The sequence below is a fragment of the Saccopteryx leptura genome, chromosome 3 (assembly GCF_036850995.1).
Source record: "Saccopteryx leptura isolate mSacLep1 chromosome 3, mSacLep1_pri_phased_curated, whole genome shotgun sequence".
Lineage (NCBI taxonomy): Eukaryota > Metazoa > Chordata > Mammalia > Chiroptera > Emballonuridae > Saccopteryx > Saccopteryx leptura.
The window spans coordinates 84,650,886-84,673,030 of NC_089505.1; the positions used below are offsets into that span (position 1 = coordinate 84,650,886).

Sequence of the window (22,145 nt, forward strand, 5' to 3'; positions counted from 1 at the left end):
GGAAGAAGTGAGGTTCCCGGCAGGAAGTCTCTTGAGAGGCAGCGCAGAGATGGTGGGACAGGGGTCTGTGGGACAGGGGTCACCTTGCCAACAGGTCAGCAGTCTTCCTGAGGAAGGCTGGGGTGAAAACGCTTAAGGCAGCAGTTTTCAACCTTTTTCATCTCGTGACACACAGATGCTAATGACTGAAATTCTGCAGCACACCAAAAAATCGAGTTTTTGCTGATCTGACAAAAAATAATGGTGCTTGATTAAAAAATAAAAAAGTAATTACCTACCCTTTTTGCTTCAGGGTGACTTTTAAAAAAAGAAAAATCAGGTGCCTATGATATACTTGTATGCAAGGATTATGGGTACCAAGAATGAACCAGTCAGACGTGACCTCATTATGCGACATGACCAATTAAGGTGTAACTGTTAGGCGACTTATATATTTACAGTTTAAGACAGGGCATTCTGATGGAGGGTTGTTGCGATGGCTATGTCATTTTTTAGTGTGACAATCTAGGGGAAAAGGGGCTGTGCACCTCATGCTGGTCTCTGAGTTCCTCACATGGCGCAATGCTGTCCAAGTGTGTTCTTTTCCACGGGAGCCCCTTTCTCTTCACGCTCCGAATGCTGAGTACCATGCCACGTGTGTCCCCTAACCCCGGGGGCCTCCAGCACCTCCTGCCTGACAAAGTGGCCCTGACATCTGCCCCATTCCCTGGGGCCTGGAGGGTCTTTCTCTCCAGAGCAGTGCTCTGGGTCCCAGGCCACACATAAACACGTGTGCCCTGGCTAAATGACCCACTCTTATCTGGGACTTGCCCTCAACAAAAGCCCTTCCCTCTTGTCCCTGCACGTGGTTTATGCTCTGTGGGGCCAGCCTGTGGACCCAGACGTGTGCCACATCACCTGGTCACTGCCATCTACCCCTGGTGAGCCCAGCCACGGCCCCACATCCTCCCCACCCCCACCGCCACAGCCTGGGGCCAGTGTGGGCAGTCAGGCCCAGATCGGCCAGTGTGGGGTGGTGGCCCCATGGCCAGCCTTTATTCTTTGCCTTCTCGTCCACTAAGTCTGGGGCGGAGGCGGATTTAATGGCGGGTGTACTGGGCTCATGCCTTGGGCTCTGACTTCTGGAGGGCCCCACAAAACCCCAATTTTATACTTTTTTCTAATGACACCAAGTTTGGTTTCATTTAGGCAATGTTAACATGAATAGTACATAATATTTTTTATTTATTTAAAACTATGGTTTACGTGTATTTTTATTTTTCCTGTCTCTCACTTTTTTTTTTTTAAAGAATAGGTCTATTTTTTTTTTAAAGATGTTTTATTTATCCATTTTCATTGGAGAGAGAGAGAGAAAGAGAGAAGAAAGCTAGAACAAGGGGAGGAGCAGGAAGCATCAACAGCTATATGAGCCTTGACCAGGCAAGCCCAGGGTTTTGAACCGGCAACCTCAGCATTCCAGGTCGATGCTTTATCCACTGCACCACCACAGGTCAGGCTCTCTCTTATTTTTTTTAAGGGGCCCAATATTTTCTTCTGTGCCTGGGGCCTCAACCAACCTTAAGCCACCTCTGGTCTGGGGTAGAAGGGGCAGGAGCTCTGGGCAGCTGGCGGGTCCCAGGAGAGGGTAAAGCTCCACTCACCCACTGGCCACAGGGCTGCCCTGACCTGCCTCCCTGTCACCAGGATCCCTCCACCTTGGATCCCACTCCCACCTGCAGACTACGCTCCAGTAGTGCGGGGCCACCTGGAGAGGAGATTCCTCAGGCAGCCCTGGGGAAGATGGAGGGGTTGTGTGGGGCCAGGGATCCTGGCTGCTGGGCCCCAGCACAGGAAAGAGGCTGAGAGACAGGCAGTGTCAGCCCTCTGAGTCTCCGGCCAGGCCTCCAACCCCGAGGTGGACCCTAGGGGGATACTGGTCAGTGGGTCTAGGGAGAGTCAGGCGGAGTTTTGGCGAGAGCTGGCCATGTTCTGGCACAGCTGCACCACCTGGGTTGGTGTGCATGTGTGTGTGTGTGTGTGGGGGCAGTCTTACCCACTCTGGGCCTGTTTCACCCTTCGGAGAGTAGGGTTTTTATGGTCTGGGTGGCTCGTGGGGGCTGGGAGGGAGAGGACACCCCACCCCAACATTCACTCCTCCAGAGGCTGGAGCCTGGGTATTCCAGAGCCCGGGGATGCCAGAGGTGGGTGTGGCAGCCTCCCGTTTCCTGGGCGCCCACAGAGAAGGTGGGGGCAAGAGGAGAGGACGTCCGGGAGCAGGTCAAGGCCTGCAGAGGGGCCTAGCAGAGGGGGCTCCTCTGGTGCTCTTGCAGCGAGCGGCCACTCCGTGGAACTTGGCTAGGTGTTGGAAGCAGCTAGTATGTCCTCCAGGGCAGGAAAAGGGCCTTGAGGGTACAGTGGGCTCTCCCCACAGGCAAGGGCAGCAAGAAGGGCAGAATAGGATGGACTAACAGGGCTGCCAGATGGCAGATGCTTCATCCTGGGGGCTTTGAGGGTGGAGAGCTGGTCATTTTATGGAAGCAGATCTGCTGGGCTGGCTTTCATGGGCTGGGCCACCCTCTGGCCTCTCTGGTCATGTGTCCTGATGAGATGGGACTGGCTGCTGGGCAAATGGGTCAAGTGGACCTCTCTGTCCTGCCCCACCTGCCTGGCCCCGCCTGGCACTGAATGATGCCATCCATGAGCGGTCACATGTGGGCAGTGGCTAGTTCCCATGGCTTGACTTTGGCATCTGGGACGGGGTCTGAGCAGAGGCCAGAGGCAGGAGACAGCAGGTGCCCCCTCCTTTGCCTGGAGGCTTGGGCTCCTGGGGGGTCAGCCAGCGAGAGAAGGATCGAACCTAGCTAGGAACAGACCTGCAGCCTGGTCAGCTACGGCCCCACCCCACGTGGTCACCCACCCTGTTGCAGCCCACCGCCCCAGAAGCTATAGGGGCCTGGTGTGGCTGGAAGTGAGAGGCACTGGGCAGGGCCCGGTATGGCTTGAGGAGCAGGGACAGCGGCGAGGGGCTCATGGATGCCTGCAGCACAGTGTAGCTGAGCCCAGGCCAATGGCTGACCTCATGGTCCCTGGCGGCCTCGCCTTGGCTTGTGGTGTGCTGCTCTTGCCTAATTAGGTTCGCCTGTGCCAGCCCAGCCAGAGCCCCACGCCTGGGCTGCGCTCAGCAGACATGTCTGGACACGGCTCCGGGGCTCCCACTGCACCAGGAAGCCGCAGTGCCGCCCGGGAACCCGGCGGTGTCAGGCTGGGACGGCGGGTGGTGGAGCCAGCATTGGCCCTGGAAAAAGCCTGGGCCGGAAGACCCCACAGCTGTGGGTGAGGCTAGGGAGGGTCAGTCAGCAAGGAGCATCCAGGAGAGGAGGGCGGGTGTGGAGGGCTGGGGCAGGTGCAGCCGGGCCTGGGCGGGCGAGGCCTCGCCTCTGGAGGATGAGCCACTGGTCCTGGTGGCCACACCCTGGGCTGCTGGGTGTCCACTACCTATGCTCTTCTGAGGCGCAGGACCCCAGAGGGCCCCTGGTAGCTCAGTCGAGGTCTACTGTTGACCTTGGTGCAGTCACCGGGTGCTGGCCTGGGGCTGAAGCAGGCCAGGGTGGGGGAGGGACAGACTGCCGAGGGTCCTGAGAGGGCTGGGCCTGAGGTAGGGCTGCTCCAAGGGCCCCCTGGGAGAGTGTGTACCACGCGGAGCCAGGGCCTTCCCACCCACACCCGTGTTCTTCCTGCACGGGCACAGCATGGCTCCCAGAGCCCAGAGGGCCTGGGGGTCCCGTTGCTCATCTGAAGGCCAGGTCCCGGGACCTCTGCCCTGCGCCTGTCAGGGCTCCAAAGCTCAGTGGCCAGGGCCTCTACCCGGCCTCTGCAGGCTCTCTGTGGCCCCAGGGAGGAGCCTCGGAGGGGGGAGCAGGTCGGCACCAGGGGGCTCTCTGGAAGGGGGTGGCCTGGAAGGCAGGAGGAGTTGGATGGATGGTGAGAAGATGAAAGGGGGGGGGGTGTCCCAGTAGGACAGGAGCCTGATCAAAGGCTGGGGTGGGACAGAGCCCCTGGGGGGACCAGGAGGAGGCCACGCGGAGCCTGTGGCCCACTTGAGGGTGGAGGTAAGAGCCGAGGGCTAAGAACCCGTCAAAGTGACCAAGGGGTCAGACGGTGGCCTGGGAGGCCAAAGTGGCCTCAATTCACTGTACATACCAAATGGTGGCTACCAGGCCGAGCCCGTGCACCTGGGAGTGACTGTGCAGTGGGCCCTGAGGGCTGGAGAAGGGCTGGGGGTACCTACCAGGCTGCGACTCCTCGTGAGGCCTGTGGGGTCTCCAGTGGAGCTTGGGGTTGGCAGGAGCTCGGGGCTGGCAGGCGCTTCCAGCCCCATCACCGCAAAAGGGCTGGAGGCTTCTCTACGAAGAACAAGTCCCAGCACGGAGAAACAGTCAACACTGGTGAAGAGACCATTGATACAGACAGGCTTCACCCACCAGCCCCTCTTCCCCCTCTCTCTAGGTGCCATGAGCTGCAGACTCCATCCCAGCAGGGAATGCAGGGACCCTGGGGACAGAGGGACCTCAGAGCAACCTTTTCCTGCCTCCTGCTGACAGTGCGCCCCAGCGGGTAATTCGGGCCAGTCCCACCTCTCACCAGCTGGCTCCACCACCCGGATAACCCAGCATGGCTCCCCCGCCCGAGGATCCAGGGCCCCACTTGTGGAGCCACCGGACATTCCTGAGCATCAACGTTCTGCCTGTGGGTGAGTGAAGCCTCCGGGCAGACAACCGTGGGGATCTGGGCTGCTCAGCTCCCCCACCGAGCTCCTCCGGGACAGGTGGGCTGCCATGGGGAACTCAACGCCAAGAGCGTTCCCTGTGCACCTGTCCATCCCCAGCTCGAGGGAAGGTGGAACAGAGAGGTTTGTTAGGAAGACAGCTTTTTGGGGCTGCCAGCTCCTCTCCTGCTCCATTGAGCTTGGCCAGACCGCTGGGGTCCCTCAGTCAACTCTGGGGTTCTCAACGGGTCTTGATGCTGCTGACTGTGTATCCTAGGGAGCTGCTTGGTGTCTCTGGGCCTGATCCTATATGTGCCATTCCTCTGTCCTTTGACCTCTGAAAAGTCGGTGATGCTGGCTTAGACGACGTTCTCTTCTCTCAACTTTAAAAAGATGGGATTATAAGGCACGGCCTGCTGCGTGCACAGGCCTCAGGTGTACAGCTGAGTAAGGTTGTGCAGCCACCACCCAGAACAGGAAACGGGACATCCCAGCCTGCCCCTACCGGGGACTGCCCCTGGAGCCCCAGGAGTCACCGTGATTCTGACTTCTGTCACCTTATAGTCACTGGCTGCCTTTCTGCTTCTAGCATTTAGAACCGCATAGGGGTGCAGATGTACAGGTGAATACGAGCAGGTGTGACAGCCCCTGGCCCAGGGGGAGAGTGGGAGCCCAGTGGTTCCCCCCCCACCCCGGGCAGCATGGGCTCCTCCCGTGGACAGCTCCGGTCTCTCTCCTGCCGTGTAATTAACTCCGTGTCTAGCCAGGTAGAATCTGCCCAGGTGGGAGAAACACAGAATTCCATACCCTGTGGACCAGCCTCAGGCTGGGCTGGGCGGTCCAGGGAGGGGGTGTCCACTTCTTGCCCAGGACAGTTAGATGCTTTCTGTCTAGAGTGTCCAGCATGGTGGGCCGACAGGAAGCCCACTGGTGTGTGCTGTGTGTTCTGTCCACCGGCCCTGCCTGCCAGCCTCTAACTGAGGGGCCACACTCTGGGATAAGGGGGGGGTGCTCAGCCTCCTGGGAGGGTGTGCGCACTGTGGTGCCCAGGGTTGGTGGGGCATCTCAGGAGAGATTTCCTCTCTGATGGGTTGTTGGGTCTGGTGCCTGGGCACTGTCTCCCAATTGCGGGTGGGTTCTAGGGTCTAGCCTGGGAGGCTGGCTGGTGTGGGAGAGCCCAGGGAGTCTGGACTTCTGGTCCCCCTCTGCCGAGCACGGGCTGCCTCTGGCTGCTGGAGTGTATGGACGGGTGGGGGACAGGGGTTTCCTTCCAGGAAGGAGGGCACAGCAGCTCAGGGGACACTGACTCAGCTGTCCTGGGAGGTGTGGGAGGAGATCAAAGAGGGAGGGTGCTGGGGCGAAGTGTGCGTGCTGGTGTGGGCCTCCGTGGGTGTGACGACTGGCCTGCCTCTCAGTGAGCGTGTGCTTGTATGTGCCTGCGTGTGCACACAGTGCCTGCACTTCCTGTTGCTTGCCAGGCGACAGCTCCCCGGGACAGCGGTGGGGGAAGTGAGCATTTGCCTGCGTACACATGTGTGCCGCAGGGTCTGTGTGTGAGCGTGCGTGTGCACGCTCTCTGCACTCCTCCCTGTGCCCACACAGCCAGCCCGGGCTTGTTCCTCCCACATTCCCCAGATGTGTCCGGATGGGTCTCCTTGGCCCCAGGGGCGATGCCTGCTTAGAGGCATGCAGCTCCCTGCACGGGCTCTGGGGCCCTGCTGCTCCACTCAGGAAGGAACACCCAGAGAACAGGATGGCTGGAGCAGGGCAGGGGAGCCAATGGACAGGAGACCCCAAGCCATGGGAGGAGGCAGCCAGCAGAGGAAGCCCACAGTCCTGGGTGTGGGGAGACGACAGTTTCCAGACGTGATGGTGCCAAAGAGGGGGAGCCTCCTCCTTCAGACTGCTGTCGCCTCCCTGTTCCCTGCCCTTCCCCTACTCCCTGCCTACCTCCATAAATGGCTGGCTCTTGCTGTTGTCCGGCTGGATCCTTTGCTGAGTGCTGGACTGAGGGCAGGGATAGGGGCACCCGGTCTGGCCCTGGAGGTCCTTCTGGAAGGCTCTGAGGGACAGCACCACTGACCAGTGGGAGATTTCCCAACCAAGAGAGGGGTGGGCCCAAAGCCTGGGAAGCCGGTCAGTGTGTCCTGGACTGCCTGGAGATGGCCTGTCTCCCTGATGGTCAGGCAGCTCCTCCCTGCTGGGGGCTGAAGTATGTCTGAGCTCCTTTGCGCTGCAGCAGCTGCCCTGCCTGAGGCCAGCTCCGGTCCCCTGTGGCAGACTCCAGAGGGTGCATGGGGTGGGGGGCGGTACATCGGGCCCAGGGGTTGAGCCTGGCATCTTGCTCTGGGGCCCTTCACTCTCAGGCCTTGGGAGCCAGGTCAGGCGGCTCACGGGGAGCCCAGTGACATTACCCAGTGCCCGCTCTGTGCCAACACTCCTAAGACTTGTGGGCACCACTCTCAATGGGGTGCGGCCCCATTCTCCAGACAGGGCAGTGAGCATGGCCTCGAGTCCTCACGGGGAACACCTTGGCCCAAGAGAAGCCAGCGCTGGCTGGGGTTGGGGGAGTGGACAGTGTGGACGGACTCAGGGTTGGGACAGTGGAGCAGCATTGGAGGAGGGTCTGGGCCCCATCAACAGCCCCCACCACCACAGTGCCGGCTTGCTTACCCCCAGTTCTTGGTATCCATGGTAACGAAGGGGATGTCAGAGCCACCTAATCTCCTTCCACAGGCTCAAAGATGGGAGGCGGGGAGTGCAAATGAGCTGTTCCCGCTATCACAGGGGTGAGGGTGTCTGGGAGGGGCTGGGGCTAGGTCTGGCCCCTCACCAAGTGCTGGGGGACCTGGCACATGGGCCTCCAGTGTTGGGGTGTGGTACTGGCCAGCCATGTCCACAGTTCTGAGGTAGCAGGGGCCCACTCTGGGCATGGCAAGGGCCTGAGCTGAGCCACGTGGCAGAGGCAGCTCCCCCCTCTTTGGGGCTCTGAGCAGTGGCTTCCTTCCTCCTCCCGATGCACAGACAGGACTGAGGCAGGAGGCCTTGGGGATCTCTGTCTCCCTGCGGCCACAAGGGCCGGGGCAGGGAAGCCTCATGGCCCCACCCACGCTGCTGAGCCTGTGATGCTGACGCAGTCCACCTTCTGCTATGCCCTGCCCAGCCTGAGCTGAGGTGCTGAGGTGGCCAGCGTGTGCACCTGGGGCTGCTGATCTCCCCAAGCAGGACAGCTGCCCGCCTGGGTCTCCCAGCCTCTGAGGGCCGACAAGTCCTCCCTGGGCACCTGTCTGGATGGACAGGGCCTGTAGCCAGGGTACTGCCTGGCTGGGGGCTGCTGAGACACAGCTGGACTTGGAGCCAAGGCATGGGCTGGCTCAGGTGTCCTGGCCAGTGCCTTCCTGTCCCTGCCAGGCTGGAGCGTGAGTTCATTCCCTCACTGAGCTGAGGCTGGAGGGGCCTCGGTGGCTGCCACCTCTGGGCCATGAGGCTAGGGGCATGGAGTGGTTGGCAGGCGTGGGTCCACAGGGCAGGATGTGCAGACCCCGGGGCATTTCCCACATCAAAGTGTGTTCAGATCACTCTCCCTGGGATCTCTATATCAACCTGGCTTGTTTTTCTTTTCTCCTTACCATGAAGCAAAATCAGCTCAGAGGAAGCGCTTTGAAAATACAGCAAAATGTGAGGAAGACGTGAGATCGCGCCCCCCTGTCCCCACCCAGCCTCTGTGCCGGGTGTCTAGCTGTGTGCTCCAGGTGGCCCAGCTGCCACCTCACCGCTGTCCTGCTCCAGCCCAGCCCTGGGGTTTTCTTCTATAACCTCTGCCTTTCTTTTTGGGGCCTGATTTTTCATGGCTGCCTCACACGCCAATGAATGTGGCAACACAGCCATTGCCAAGCGGCTAGGCAACTTCCAAGCACTCCTGTTATAAATAATGTCGCAGGAAAGACTGGGCCTTTGCTGGTTTCCGTGGAGGCACCAAGCTCTTTGAAGCTCCTGTCCTGTGCTTTCTGTGCTCAGCGGGGTGGTGGGAACGCTGGGACCCAGTTCACAGGTTCACCCGGGCTTTCCGGATCAGCCCGGCTTGGTGCAGGGTCTGCAGGACAAACGGACTCCCCTCAGGGACGATCTTGGGGAAAGGCCCTGTTTCCTGGACTGTGGGAGCTTTGGGATTCTTCCTTCCCTGGGCACCACTGGGTCCAGGGCAGAGATGGGTTGTCCTTCTGCAGAGGGTCCTGGTCCTCACTTACCAGAATCCAGCCTGGCTCTGAGCAGACCATGTAGAAGCTACCAGGTCCTAGCGCTCACGCTCAGCCTGTGGACTCACAGTTTAGACACAGTTCTAACAGGTGGCCCGGAGGTCTGCCGGCCAGTTCAAATCTCTCGTTAGAGGGAACGGAGCTGGGAGGTGGTCTGCAGGTCATCTGGAGGGCCAGTGCACAGGCTGAGGCACTGTGTGTGTGGACCTGGGTCTGGTGTCCTACAGGGGGAACCTCGTCTTGGGGCATTTCCTCAGTGAGGCCAGGGGAGCGTGGGGCTGATGCCCTGGGCCTGGATAACTCCCTTGGGGTGCCTAGCCCCCACTGCTGCCCAAGCTCCCCTAGGACCTCCTCAGGCCTGCTGGACTGCCCTGCCCAAATCTTAAACTCAGCAGCTATGAAAATTCAACTTCAGACCCTCCACCCAGCTTCCCCAGTCTGAGCAAACAGCACCTCCCCCACCATGGTCCTGGAGCCCAAACCCTGCCCCTCAGTGTCTCTGGTTTCCACACTTTTCTTGACCTCTGCATCCCCCACCTGTTCTAACCACCTTTATGTCCCATGTCCCGGCCAGCTGGCTAACGGGGGCCTGCAGCCAGATTGCCTGCCTCCTGATGATCCCCACTTCTCTCCCCATTTCTCCCCACATCTCAGTAATCTCCTGATATCTTACCCAAGAACAACTCCTCATTTTCATCTCTGAGACCTTCTGTGATCTGGCCCCTGCCCCTGCATCCCTCTCCTGCCCCCACCCACTGAGCAGAGAGCTCTGCCCCCAATCTAGGCTGGTCTAATGTCCACTGTGAAGTTCTTGCCAATGGCATAGCAAGTTGGTTGTCTCCTGCTGGTCAGTGAGTGGAGTCCTCTAGGGCAGGGGTCTTGGGATGGGTCACATGGAATTCCTAGCCACCCAGCCAGGTGCCCTGGGGACCCACAAAGAGTGTTTGTGAATAGTTCCAGGAATGTAGGGGCAAATGAGTGCTGGCCACTAGCGAGGGCCACAGCTGGTTCATAATGGAGGTGTGCAGAATAGGCCCAGAGCTCGGATGTGGGGTGTGAGGTGGGGGCAAAGCCCAATGTCCCTGGGTCCAAAGAGCCCCCACACCCACCCCTAGGAGCAGCTCTGGGCTGAGGCACCTGGAGTCAGTGGGAGGGTCTGTCTACTAGGGTCCCCTGCCTTGTGCCCTGGTCACTCCCTCCCACTTGTCCCCTCCCCCTCTTCTCCCTCCCTGTCACCCAGGTCTTTCGAGCTCCCCCCAGGCCAGGTGTAGACATGACCCTAGTGCTGGCATGCTGTGTGCTGGGTGTGGGATTGGGGTGTCCACAGGGAGGACAGGGAGGGGGCTATACTTTTCCTTCCCCTCCTACCTGCATCCCAGGCCCAGGACGAGGGCACTTCATCCACCTCTGGGTCCAGCAGGTGAAGTACTACCCGCTCCCTGGCTGCTGACTGCAGGACCCAGATGACTGTTTACTCCCCATTGGCCTCAGGTTGACAAGGCTGTGAGAAGCCCTGTCTCACAGGCACCTCCCTTGACTCGAGTGGTTCTGCCTCGGGTGGCTGGGCAGTTCACATGCTCAAGGGGCATTAAGCATGTCCACCTCACCCAGGGGCCCGGGCTGGCCCAGAGGAGCTGAGGCTCTGGCCTTGTGGATGGTGTATTCGACCTGGCCTTGCCTTGACCAGGCCCTCTCAGCCTTGTGACCCAGCTCAGAGGCCCCCGCCCTGTCCTGCCAGGCCTCCTGGATGGAAATGCCTCAGTTTCCCCTCAAAGAAAAAATGGTGTCAGGAATCCATGACTCCTAAGGGCTGGCAACACCTGTGGAGACCTTTGGCCCTTTGGAGGTAGCCCTCCCAATATGTCCCTTCCCCTTCTCCGGTCATCACCTTCTTAGTGCAGCAAAGTGCCTGGGGGTCTCAGGCAAGTGGGTCAGCCCTGCCCTGGGTGGGGGCCAGGTCATGCTGTTTCTCCAGGAGGTGCCTGGCCACCGTCCATGCCAGCACGGGCTGCCTTCTTCCCCCAGTGCCCCAGGCTCTGTGCTCTGTGTGTGGGAAGCCAGAGCTGTGAGCCAATCCTGCACGTTGTCTTGAGTTCTGATTGAGAACGGGAAGTCTTAAGACCAGATGCTTGTGAAACATGAAACACACACTTCCTAAATTTAGCCAGTTGAGATTGCACATTTACCCAGTTAGGCTTATTGATTCGGTGTGCGCGTGTGCTTGCGTGTGGTCCCTGCTCTGCCTCTCGCTGCCTCTGTGCCATCTCTGGGCCTGCGTGTCCCCACTGGTGACCTTGGCTGCGCCGGGTTCTCACCAGGGCTGCCTAATATGCCCAGAGCAACGCTGCCCCCTGGGGACAGTCTCAGGGTATACAGGTCAGCAGGTCAATCTGACTGGACTCCTGTGTGCCAAAGCCACAGACACGCTCCTGAGGCCACCTGACGCCAGTCTGAATGGTGTGTTTGGGGGAGCCATAGGCATGGTATGCTGTGTGCAAGGACCTCGTGATCTTGCTGGGTAGCACAGACTGGAAACAAGGGCAAGGCCGCTGCAACATCTCGAGTGGAATTCTGTGGCTCAGACCCTGCATGCTGCAGTTTCAGAGGAAGTGAGTGTGAGAGAGGAGGGAACCAGGGAAGGCTTCCTAGAGGAGGCACCTCACTCCAGGCCTTGGAAACCAGGGGGGGGGGAGGCAGGGGGAGCAGGGGGAGGTGCCAATGGGTGGGGCCTCCTGGGTGCCAGGCTGAGTGGTCTGGTGTCTCATGGTGGGAGTGTGTGGAGTCCCTGAGAATTTGGACCTGGGAACAGTCTGGTCAGGTTTTGTGCTCCTGCATCACAGGCCGGTGTATTGGAGGGAGACCGGAGGCCAGAGGTGGGCTGAGGGCAAGGCCCGGAGTGGCTCTCAGTGGGGTGATGGTGGGCTGTCTGCCCTGGCTGCTGAAGTTGCCCCTGCCAGTGGTCATGGTGGGTGTACACATGCAGCACACACCCAATGCAGGTGTCTCTTACCCCACTGCTGGCCAGTCTGCCCAGAGGTTCCCGCTCACCTCCTGGATTCTTGGAATTTCTGGCTCAGAAAGGAGATTTCTTTCGTGGTTTCCAGTTTGCATTTCAGTTGTAGCTTCCTGCAGGAGGAAGCCCAGGTTTCTCTGTCTCGGGGTTGCCCTTGTTTCTGTCATTCTTTGTCTCTAGGTCTCTCCGTCTCTGTCTGTATCTTTGGGTCTTGGGCTCTTGGCCATGTCCCCTGGGCATAGAGGAGCCTTTTTCCTGGAGCTACATCTCCAAGGACTGCTAGCATGTGTCACTCCCTGCTCCCAGAACTGGCATCTCTATCCCTGCGAGAAGAGCCACCCCCACCCCAACCTCAGCTGAGCCCCATGTTGCCTGGGAAAGGTATACAGGTGGGCAAGGTTGGGGTGCTGCCCACTTGGGTGCCTAGGAGGTTTCCCCACCAGCCCAGGATTTCAGGCAGGCAGGGATGGGAGTCCTCAGGGTGTCTCCGAGGAAAGCCTCAGAAAGCCTGGGGATGTGCAGAGGAAGCCCCCACCTGACCAGACACCGGCTGTGACATCTCCAAAGCTGTGTGACCACTAAATGCCATGGGACTTCTGAGCTGGAATCCTGTCCCGGCTTAGGCTTGGCTCCTGCCGGCCCCGAGCACCTTCTGGAAACTTCTTCACTTCATCCACCCTCCACTTGCCTCATAGGCCACCCTGCATGTTTCCAGGCGTCTCCACCTCTATCCTTCTGATGTATGTCCACTTTCTCAGTCACCTGGGGAGTCCTGGACTAGTGCATGCTCTCAGGGTGGGGGTGAGGAGGAGAGAGAAGTGGGTGGCCCTGCTCTGGCCCTTGGGGTAGACAGCATTCCTGCAGAGGGAGCCAGGAAGCCTTCCCTGACTGACAGCACCGAGTGCCCTGAGTGGATGGGAGGGGACTGCTCTAATTGTCACATGGTTCTGACAGTCCCTCACAGTAATGAGGGTGGGTCTTCACCACCAGCTGGAAGCCCGGTGGAAACCCAATGCTACTCTGAGTGGAGGCTGTCGGAGCTAGGCCCAGTCTCAGCGGGACAGAGCATCCCCCAGAAAGCACAGCTGGGCACAGAGCTGGGATTTGGGGATTTGGGGCGGGGCCCTTATCTGGTGAGCCTGGAAAGGGAAAGCGGGAAGCCTCAGGAGCTCAGCTGACCCTAGCAGGTGCCAAGATGCTATCTCTAGAGGTGATCAGCTTTTGCTTGGGTAGGGGTCCTGAGACCTGTGCTGGGGTCTATGGCACAGCCAAGGAATCCGCTCTGTGGCTTGGGAAAAGTCAGAGACCTCTCTGGGCTGCAGCAATCTGGAAAGAACCTTAGAAATCAGCAGGTTTTATACCTGGGGAAACTGAGGCCCAGAGAGGGGAAGGGCTCAGCTGAGACCACCAGAGTCTGCAGGGAGCTGGGACATGAGCATGCACTGTGTCTCCTGTTACATCACTAGACCAGGGCCAGAGTGGGAGTCTGCACATCTCTAAACACCTGTGGCTAGCTCTCCTCCACTGCTGCCTGCTGCAGAAGGGGGTGGGGGAGGGGGCTCCCACCTATGAGGGTCTGCAGAATCCAGTGTCTGTCTCTATGGCTGCTTTGGGTGCTCTCTAGGACTCGGACCAGGGTAGCTGTGGGTGGGAGCGCACCTGCTCCTCGGTTCTCAGCCCCGCCCCCTTCCCATCCTGCGGCTTGGGGCCACGGGGAACGGGGGCCGAGGGGAAGTGGGGGCTACAGGCAAGCCGCGCGTGCATCTTTGCAGGGAAAGTACTTTGTTCGCAGCAGGCGCGGGGTGGGCCTGCTGGCCCCACTGTGCGCCCCGCGCCCCCGGCTCCGCGCCCTGATCTGCGCTCTGTGTTCAGGCTCTGTGCCCGTCACGGAGCCGGCACCCCTGGCCCCCTCCTCGCGCGGGGCGGGCAGGGGGTGTGGTGCGGCCGGTACGAGTGACAGCGCTCTCCGCGCGCGGCGCCTGCACGGAGCGCAGTGTCAGCGCGCCTGAGCCCGCCGCGCACAGCCCGCCGCGAGCCGCCCGAGCCGGCGGGGCGATGGCGCCCGAACCGGAGCGGGAGCCGGAGCCCGAGGCCAGCCGCTGACGACGCCCCGACCTCACCCCTGCTGCCCTCCGCCCCCCGCCGCTGCCGCTACCGCTGCGGAGACAATGGACGCAGGAGCCGCCCCGCGGAAGCACAGTAGGTGCCGCGCCGCTCCTGTTGCTGCGCCGGGGCTGGTGGACGCGCGGGGGCGCCGCTGCCCTGGGCGGCGTGTCGAGGCGGTTCGGGGAGGGGGCGCGCGCCGCTCCCCTCGCGCCTGGCTACCTGGGCCACCCTGTGGGCTGAGCTGCTTCCGAGGTCTAGACCCGAAGGGGAGGGCCGGGATCTCGAAGGAGAAGCATGGGTGTGGGTGTAGGGTCGCGGGCAGGTGAGGGGTCCTGGGTGCTCTTGGAGGCCGCAGGTACGGGTGAGGAATCTGAAGGGCACCCTTTTGCCAACTCTTCTCTCCTGGTGGAGGGTCCAGCTCCCACTGAGGCTGTGACTGTGCTGAGACTGAGCCTTGCTGAGCCCAGGACAGGATGCCCATTCCCTCTGGCTAGGTGCAGATGGTGCATAAGGGGCACTGACGTGTGGGTCTGCGAGGAGGTGTTGGGTGGGCATGCTGCAGCCGACTAGCTGGGCACATCTGCTTGGGCAGCAGGTGCCATTTCTGGCCATGGGCCAGCGTCTTGCAGCGCTAACAGGCAGGGGTGCGGTGGGCACTGCTGGGCAGGCAGAACCCAGCCAGGTTCTGTAGGGTGCTGGTGGTGGGGGGCACTGCTCCCTGGGACTCGGGGCCTGTGAGCACAGCTGAGGGGCATCCTTTAGGAGACATGGGCACTTCTGGAGCTGGTGGAGGGGGGGCACCATGGAAACAGGATGCACCCCGTTCCCTGCCCTCCCCGTCCCTCCACCCTTCTCAGGGGTGGACAGAATGACCACTGACTCCCCACTGAGGCTGGCCTTTCTCTTGTGACCTTCTTTACCTTTCACCACGAAAATGGACCTGGTTTGTGTTTTCTCTAGTCCTTTATGCCCTGGTGTCTGAGAGGTGACACTCAGCTGCCCTGGTGCCTAGGCCACGGCACCCAAGTACTTCTGTCATGGAGGGTCCTGACAGGGTCCTCTGAGCCCACAAGCTTAATCAGGGAGCTGTAGCCACAGAGGGGAGTTCAGGAACTGTGGGACTGGGGGTGGGGGAGGAGCAGGTCAGAGGTCAGAAGTCATTGTCACCTTTCCTGGTTGGTGGGGTACAGTCAGCTTGTATGTCTCTGGGTCTTAGCTCTTGCCTGAGATAGAAGAAGTAGACTCTAAAGACCCTCCATGTTCCCCCACCCGATCATACTTTTCTGTAGCCAAGTCCTCCGTGTGACCCTACTGGAAGGTCTGGGGACTTTAGAGAGGGTAGGGAGGCAGGCGTGTGGAAATTGTGGTGTGTGTGATTGGCCACACCTGACCGGTCCCCACTGACCCTTCCCTGGAGTCCAAACTCTGGCGGCCCTGACCTGGTCTGAGCCCTGCCCCCAGGAGGTAGGAGCTGACCCTACACAGGGAACTTCCCAGGGCATGGGTCTTGTGGCCTTGACATCCCGGACCCCGGCCCATCCCAGGTGTGCAGTGAGCATAATGCTAGAGCAGAGTCTGTGGGAAGAGGGGGTCATGCCTGTCACCCAGCCACCTTCAGAGTGGTTGCTGTTGGGGATGGTCGGGACATCGGGAGGATGTCCAGCAGGCCGACCTTGGTCCCTCCTGTGGGTGACTCCCCCCTTTGAGGTTGGCTGGGGCCGGTCAATAGGGTCCTCATGGGCCAGAGAGACTTGCAGGTGGGAGAGACACTCCAGTGTAGACCCTGCAGTGGGGGCGGGGGGAGGCTTTGAGGGGCAGGAGGCCCTCAGGCCCCGCAGCTGAGAGTTCAGGTTACATAATCCCCGCCCCACTCATGGATTGCTATCGTAAGCGGTAGCAGCCGGGTCTGACAATACGAGTTGTAATTGGATTTTAATTTTTAATGTCCACGATAGATAAAATGCTATAGGCCAATTTGTATATATTCTGTTACTCTGCGTCTAACAGGGCTACTTCATTAGCTGGTAACTATCACACCCGCCCCGGCGCCTGCTCCTGAGAAGGGAGGGGGGGTCTGGCCTGGAGACATAGGCTGCCTGCCACCTGCTCCAGTGGCGGGCAGGGTCTGGGGGGGGGGGGTTGCCCGCGTGCACTCCTGTTACTGCCTAGCCGGCCTCACCTCCCCCTGGCCTACATCCTTGTCCGGGCAGCCCCTGGCCCTGTGTGCTGGGGGCCCCTGTGCCAGTGACCACTGGGAAAGGGCAGACACTGGGGGGCTCCAGCATCACGTGCTCACTGCAAATCCAGCTCCGGTGGCTGCCTGCTCTCCAGCCATTCAAGGCCCAGCCAGGACCTCTGACCCCCGGGGCCAAGGGGCACTGATGGCCCGGGATGTTCTGGGGTTCTGCCTTCCACTCCCAGCTGCCAGGCCAGCCCCTGAGAGCCAGGGTGAGGGGCGGGAATTCAGACTTTGCCGAACAGTCTTCCAGGTGCCCCTCTGGTCCTGAGCTGGTCCCAGGCCCAGCTTGGGGGGTCCCAGGAGGCAGGATGCCTGTCTCCCCTCTACTGCCCGCCTTCGGATTATTCTTAGGTCTGTTGTGTAACAGCCCCGCATCTCCGCGCAGGGAGGAAGGGCTCCCGGGAGGCGTCTCTAGCACAGCAGCCTGCCAGCCGGGTGTGGAGCTCTTGTCCCTTCCGCTGCCCAGCACAAAGGGACAAAGACGGCTGCCTGTTCACCTCGTCCAGCAGAGAGCTGCCCAGCCCAGGCTGTGGAGTGGGGCCCGGGGCCAGTGGGGGTCCTGGCACTGGCTCCTAGGGGCTGTGTATCACAGGGGGCTCCCCTGGCCTCCTCTGGCTCCTGCAGTGGGGTGTGTGTCTCCTCCTCTGGGCACAGTGGCCCTGTCCTGCCCACCCCCCACTGCTCTCCTTCCTGCCTTCTTTACACCCTCTCTGTGCTCACAGCAGCCTCCAGCATGGATTCGGGGTCTCCACCCCCACAGATCAGAGCAGCTCCTCACACCTGTGTTTCTCAGCTCCTGCTGTGCATCAGACCCTGGGGTGGGGGGTGGCTCCAGGAGGCTGGGCTGGTGGCCAGCACACTGGGTCCAGGGAGGCCGGGAGGAGAGGCCAGGCAGGGCCTTCTGCTCAGCCTGGGATCTGGGGGGGGAAGGCCCTGAAGCTCTCACTCACCTCCATCGGCAAGACCAGCTCCCAGTCCATTGCCGCCCCCACCCCCTAGACCCAGCACTCATGCACCTTGATGCACACATGGCACTCTTGGGCACTCACAGGCACACCTGACCACGCACAGGTGCACACAGGGTGCACGTGCACACGTATCTGCTCTCAGCCCGGGAAAAGGGGCCAGCTGGCTGGTGGCTGGGGCCTCTGGTCTCCTTCCTGAGATCCTGCGGTGCTCAGAGGGGCTGAGGGGACCAGCAGCTGGGACATCGTGAGGAGGCTTCGGGGAGGGACTGTGACGGGCTCCATTTATGGTCCATGAGGATCTGAAGCGCCGCCCGTAGGAGACAGAAAAGCAGGGAGAACTTACAGGGCCAGTGTCTGAAATGTCCCTCTTCTCGGACCTGCTGAGAGGCCTCCGGTCTGACCTCAGCTCCCAGTTCTCCGTTACCTCCCCTGTTCCCCTTAGCGGCAGTGGGACCATGGGCTGGCCCCTAAACCACTGTCGACCCCCACCTCTTTCGGGTTCTGACCAGGTCGTTGGAGTAGAGCATGTCACTCCCTGTGGTTTCGGGAGGCTCCTGCACTGTGGTCCTTGTCCTGGTCGGCCTCCCTGGGCAGCATGTCCCGGGCAGGCGCAGGTACCCACTTTCACTGGAAGGCGTACTTCTTGAACCCACACAGCCTGCCATCCAGCCCTGCCTCAGTGTCCTGGGGCTGATGGCACAAATGACGTCAGGCTAAGTCACTTAAAACTACAGATCTTTATTGTCTATAGTCTGGAGGCCAGAAGCCTGAGATCAAAGGGTGGGCAGGGCCGGCACCCCTCTCCCCCAAACCTGTGGGGTAGGAGCCTGCTGGAGTCTTCCAGCTCCTGGTGGCCCCAGGTGTCCCTGGCCTTCAGCTGCTCCACTTCAAAGCCTGCCTTCCTCTTTACCTGGCGTGGTCCCCTGTGTCCCCTCTACCCCTCTTCTTACAGGGAACATTGGTCATAGATCGAGGGCCCACCTGAGTAATCCAGGAGGAGCTCATTTCCAAATCCTTGGTGACATCTGCAAAGACCTGTTTCCAAACGAGGTCGCTTTTGCAAGTTCCAGGTGTGGACGCATCTTTTTTTTGGGGGGGGGTACTACTCAGTCCCCTACAATGGTCATGTTGCCCACTCACCTCATCCTCTTCCCAAACACTTGCAAACCAGAGGCAGGGGCCCAAATCTCACCCCTCTGGGCCCCATGGGCTGAGGATGTCCTGGCTGTAAGCAGAGCTGCCCAGAGGGGTAGCCCCTGACTGGCCTGTCTCCTGGTTCCGGCACTGGGGCACTGGCTCCGGCTTCTGAGGCTTCCGGGTGGAGGTGGGGAGGGTGCCCTGGAGGTCCTGGCCTCCTGGGGGATGTGGAAGGTCAGGCAGGCCTTGGAGGAGGCCTCACTTCTCCCCCAGTGACATCTGTTCCCAGATCTACTCAGAGCACCCTGAGCTCCAGGGGTGGGGGATCCCGCCCCAGAAGGAGGCTGACTCCCCTTGGCTCCCAGTCCTGCCCCCAGCTCCTGTGTGGTCCTGGCAGAGGACTGGGCCTCCACATGTGTTCACCTGTGAAACAGACTCCCAGCTGCCTTTGCTGACCACCACTGCTGGCCCATTCTCCTGGCCTGCTCCATTGAGCGCTCAGCTTCTCCTGCTGAGTGTCCCAAGCTGAGCTGGGGTGCAGGGACCTTTGGTGTGCAGGCAGGAGGCTGGTATTGGGCTGGGGAAGCTGCTAGCGCGGTGGGCCTCAGTGTCTCCCCACACTCAACCCATGGACCCCAACCTCCTCGGGACGGGAATGAGTGGGTTTGCTTCCCTGCACCCTGAGCCTCAGCCTCCACCCAGGTCTTTGAAATACAGTGGGGAGCCCAGTACGCCACCCAGCTGGGCCATGTGCCCCAGACTTGTCAGGGACAGCCTGCCTGGGGGCAGAGGTAGTTGTCCCCTCCTGTGGCTTAGCTTCCAGGCAGCAGCAGAGGTCTGGAGTCCCTCCCATCATGAGGAGCTTCATTTGCAAAATGCTGATCAGAGGCCTCCTTCATTCTTGGGACATTGCAAGTGCTAATGCTCCCTTCTTATCTGCTGGTTCCTTAGTGTGTGTGTGTGTGTGTGTGTGTGTGTGTGTGTGTGTGTGTGTGTGTGTAGTGGTGGCCCCTGGGCGCCTCATTAGCTGATCAGGAGACATCCCACTTTTCCAGGAGTCTCTGGTGCCTCCCTTGCCACCTCCACTCCCTCCGCAGGGGGAGGCCTTCAGGAAACATGAAAGGAGCTAATTCATGGGCCTGCTGCTACCCCGAGCCCTCTGCTCAGGACCTGCTGCCGTGTGCTCTGCTTCCCGGGATCTGGGCAGGGTTCCCTGGAGGCCAAGTGTGGGCCAAAGCTGCCTGGGTTCAAATCCCCACCTGCTACTTCCTGGGCAAGGTGGTCCTGGACCAGGGAGACCAGCCTTCCTGAGCTGACGGTGGGGATGGTGGTGGTGGTGGAGGGAGTGAGTTAGCCACAGGGATGAGCCACGTGTGGGAAGGGGGTGACACTCAGAGAAGCTGAGTTTCCTTGCCCGCCCCGTTGTGAGGGGAAATTGCTACAGCAGGGGCGCCTTCGGGGGCCTGTTGCTTGGCCCTCTGCAAGCTGGACTCAGGGAACAGTTTAGAATAGACGGGTCCCCATATTCCAGGAACGAGGCCTCTCGTTGGCTGCACACCAACCTCCCAGGCGCCGCCCACAGACTCCCCAGGTCTCATGTCCACCACCGATTGAGGGCCCGGGGGGTGCTGGGCTGGCCCTGGGTCCTAACTGAGGGGTCTGGAGCCCAGAGCTGGGTGTGCACAGTGGCGCCTCCCTACCCCCACAGTTATTTCTGGCCCCTGGCTGCTGAGGCCCTTGCAGGCCACTAACTGTCACCGAGGTGCTGAACCATGTTCGAGGACCTTCAGGGAGAAGACCAGAGGCTCCTGAGGAAGTTCCTTCCGGGGCCCTGTCCCCCAGTGGCCCGTCCACCCGCCTGGCCTGCAGGAGAGCAGCCCTGTGGACGCGTTTGATCTCAGCTCCGAGGCTGCAGCCGCTGGCCTAGAGGGAGCTGGGGAGAGGGACTGCCCAGGGCAGGGACTCAGAACCCTGGATGCTGCCTGTCTGCCCCGGTCCTGCCCGCTGCCCTTGTCCCCCTGCCCCAACATTGCTGTCTTGATTCAGGAGCCCGCACGGTGACCAGTGGGAGGCTGGGGCTGAGGCAGGGTCCACACTCCCCTCCAGAGGTCAGGGGGAGCTCTCCCCCAGGTCCCTCAGCCCCTACCCAGCTGCTCAGGAGAGCCCTGCTGGGTGTGGCGAGGCACTTAACTCATTCCTGGGCAGTGGGGACAGGTGACCTCAGCCAGAGGCAGTCGCTGGCCTCCCACCTGGGCAGCCTGGGTCTTGGGAGACCCCCAACACCTGTTATTTCCAGTCCTTTTATCTCATTTTAAAGATGAGGATATTGAGGTTGGGGGTGACCAGTGGGGGGCCCAGGGCCAGCAGGCAGTGAGCAGGCGAGGCCCTTGGCGTTGGTGCACACAGTAGATGTCCTCGGTGTAGGTGCACGCAGTAGGTGTTCACTGGCTGCTCCTCCCTTGAGGAGGGGTCATGGGAGCACGCTGCCCAGGTAGGCCAGGGCCACCCTCCACCCTTTGCACTGTCCTCTGTCCTCGGGCCCAAGCGTCCACATCCCTTGGCTCCTTTGGGGGTCTGCATGCCCATGCATATTACCCATGGGTACAAGAACCCCCTGGCAGCCCTCAATGCCCTCTCCTCACCCCTGTAGATTCCAGTCATGGGTCCTGCCTGACTGTGTGTTTCCCATGTGTCCCCCCCCCCAGCTGGTGAGCTGCTGTGGCTCCTGTTCTCCCCAGGATTGTGGCCAACATTGGAGCAGGGGGTGGGGGCAGCGAGGGGAGCCCCAGCACCAGGGGAGAGCCCTGAGGGCCCGAGGCTTGGAGACATCTCACCTGGCTCCAGGCCTGAGCTTCGCCAGGGTGGGCAGAGTGTGGTGGGAGTCCTGCCCCAGGTTGCCTTGAAGAAGGGGCCCTGGGCTGGCAGCACCCTGCCTGCTGCAGAGGCAGGGCCGTGACACAAGAGCAAGTTTCTGAGCAGCGGTTTCCAGGCCAGGCTGTGGGGCCGCAGTGTCAGGCCGCAGTGGCACTGGCCACCATGTAATCCCAGGGCAGCCTGGGGCCAACCACAGGGTCTCTGTTTGCCTTGGTGGGTTTGGGGGTAAAAAGGGGCAGACAAGGGTTTGCTCCCCAAGAGCAAAGCCAGCCTGTGCCCCCTCAGGGGGTCGTCCTTACCCATCCAGCCCTCCCCGGGCCGCCTGTTCTGCCCGGCATAGTGTGGCATGGCTGCACTCTGGGAGGGGCTGCAATCGAAGGGTCCGCTGAGCGTTGACTCATGGAGGAGGCTCTGGGGGTCCGAGGCTGCAGACCTCCCATTCAGCAGGCAGACCAGTGTTGCCCTGCGTGGGCCCAGACTCTGCTGGGAAAGGGTGGTCTGATGGCAGAGCCCAGGCTTCCTGAGGTGTGCTGGGTGTGATGGGGCCCCCCATTGGATGAGGCCCCTGAATTTGGGGAGGGGAAGCGGTGAGCACCTGTGAGCTTCTCTTCCTGTTCAGGGGGCTGGGTTGACTTTTGTGGTGTCTGGGCCCTGCTGGGCTGTCAGTAGGCAGGAGGCCACCTCTGAAGAAGAACCACTGGGCCCCATTTCTCAGGTGCTCCCCTGCTGTAGTGGGGCAGGGGGCCGCCCTACCCCAGGATCACTAGAGTGGGAGCCAAGGCCAGTGGGATCTGGACTGGGTGCTGGC

The 22,145-nt window shown here is 60.9% G+C and overlaps 1 protein-coding gene across 6 annotated transcripts in view; it reads left to right on the top strand.

Annotated features, from left to right (window-relative positions):
- The first annotated feature begins 3,209 nt into the window (after positions 1-3,209).
- Positions 3,210-22,145, top strand: part of PLCH2 (phospholipase C eta 2) — a 63,879-nt gene continuing 44,943 nt past the window's right edge. For 2 of the 6 annotated variants that reach the window (XM_066374837.1, XM_066374844.1), the window contains exons 1-2: positions 3,210-3,312; positions 4,486-4,729. In XM_066374837.1, the coding sequence (XP_066230934.1) occupies positions 4,651-4,729 (79 nt within the window). In that variant the 5' untranslated portion in view covers positions 3,210-3,312; positions 4,486-4,650. Of the gene's footprint in view, positions 3,328-4,485; positions 4,730-5,222; positions 5,367-14,026; positions 14,213-22,145 lie in introns of those variants that run through there. The other 4 variants (XM_066374838.1, XM_066374839.1, XM_066374842.1 and 1 more) reach the window with 4 other exon arrangements.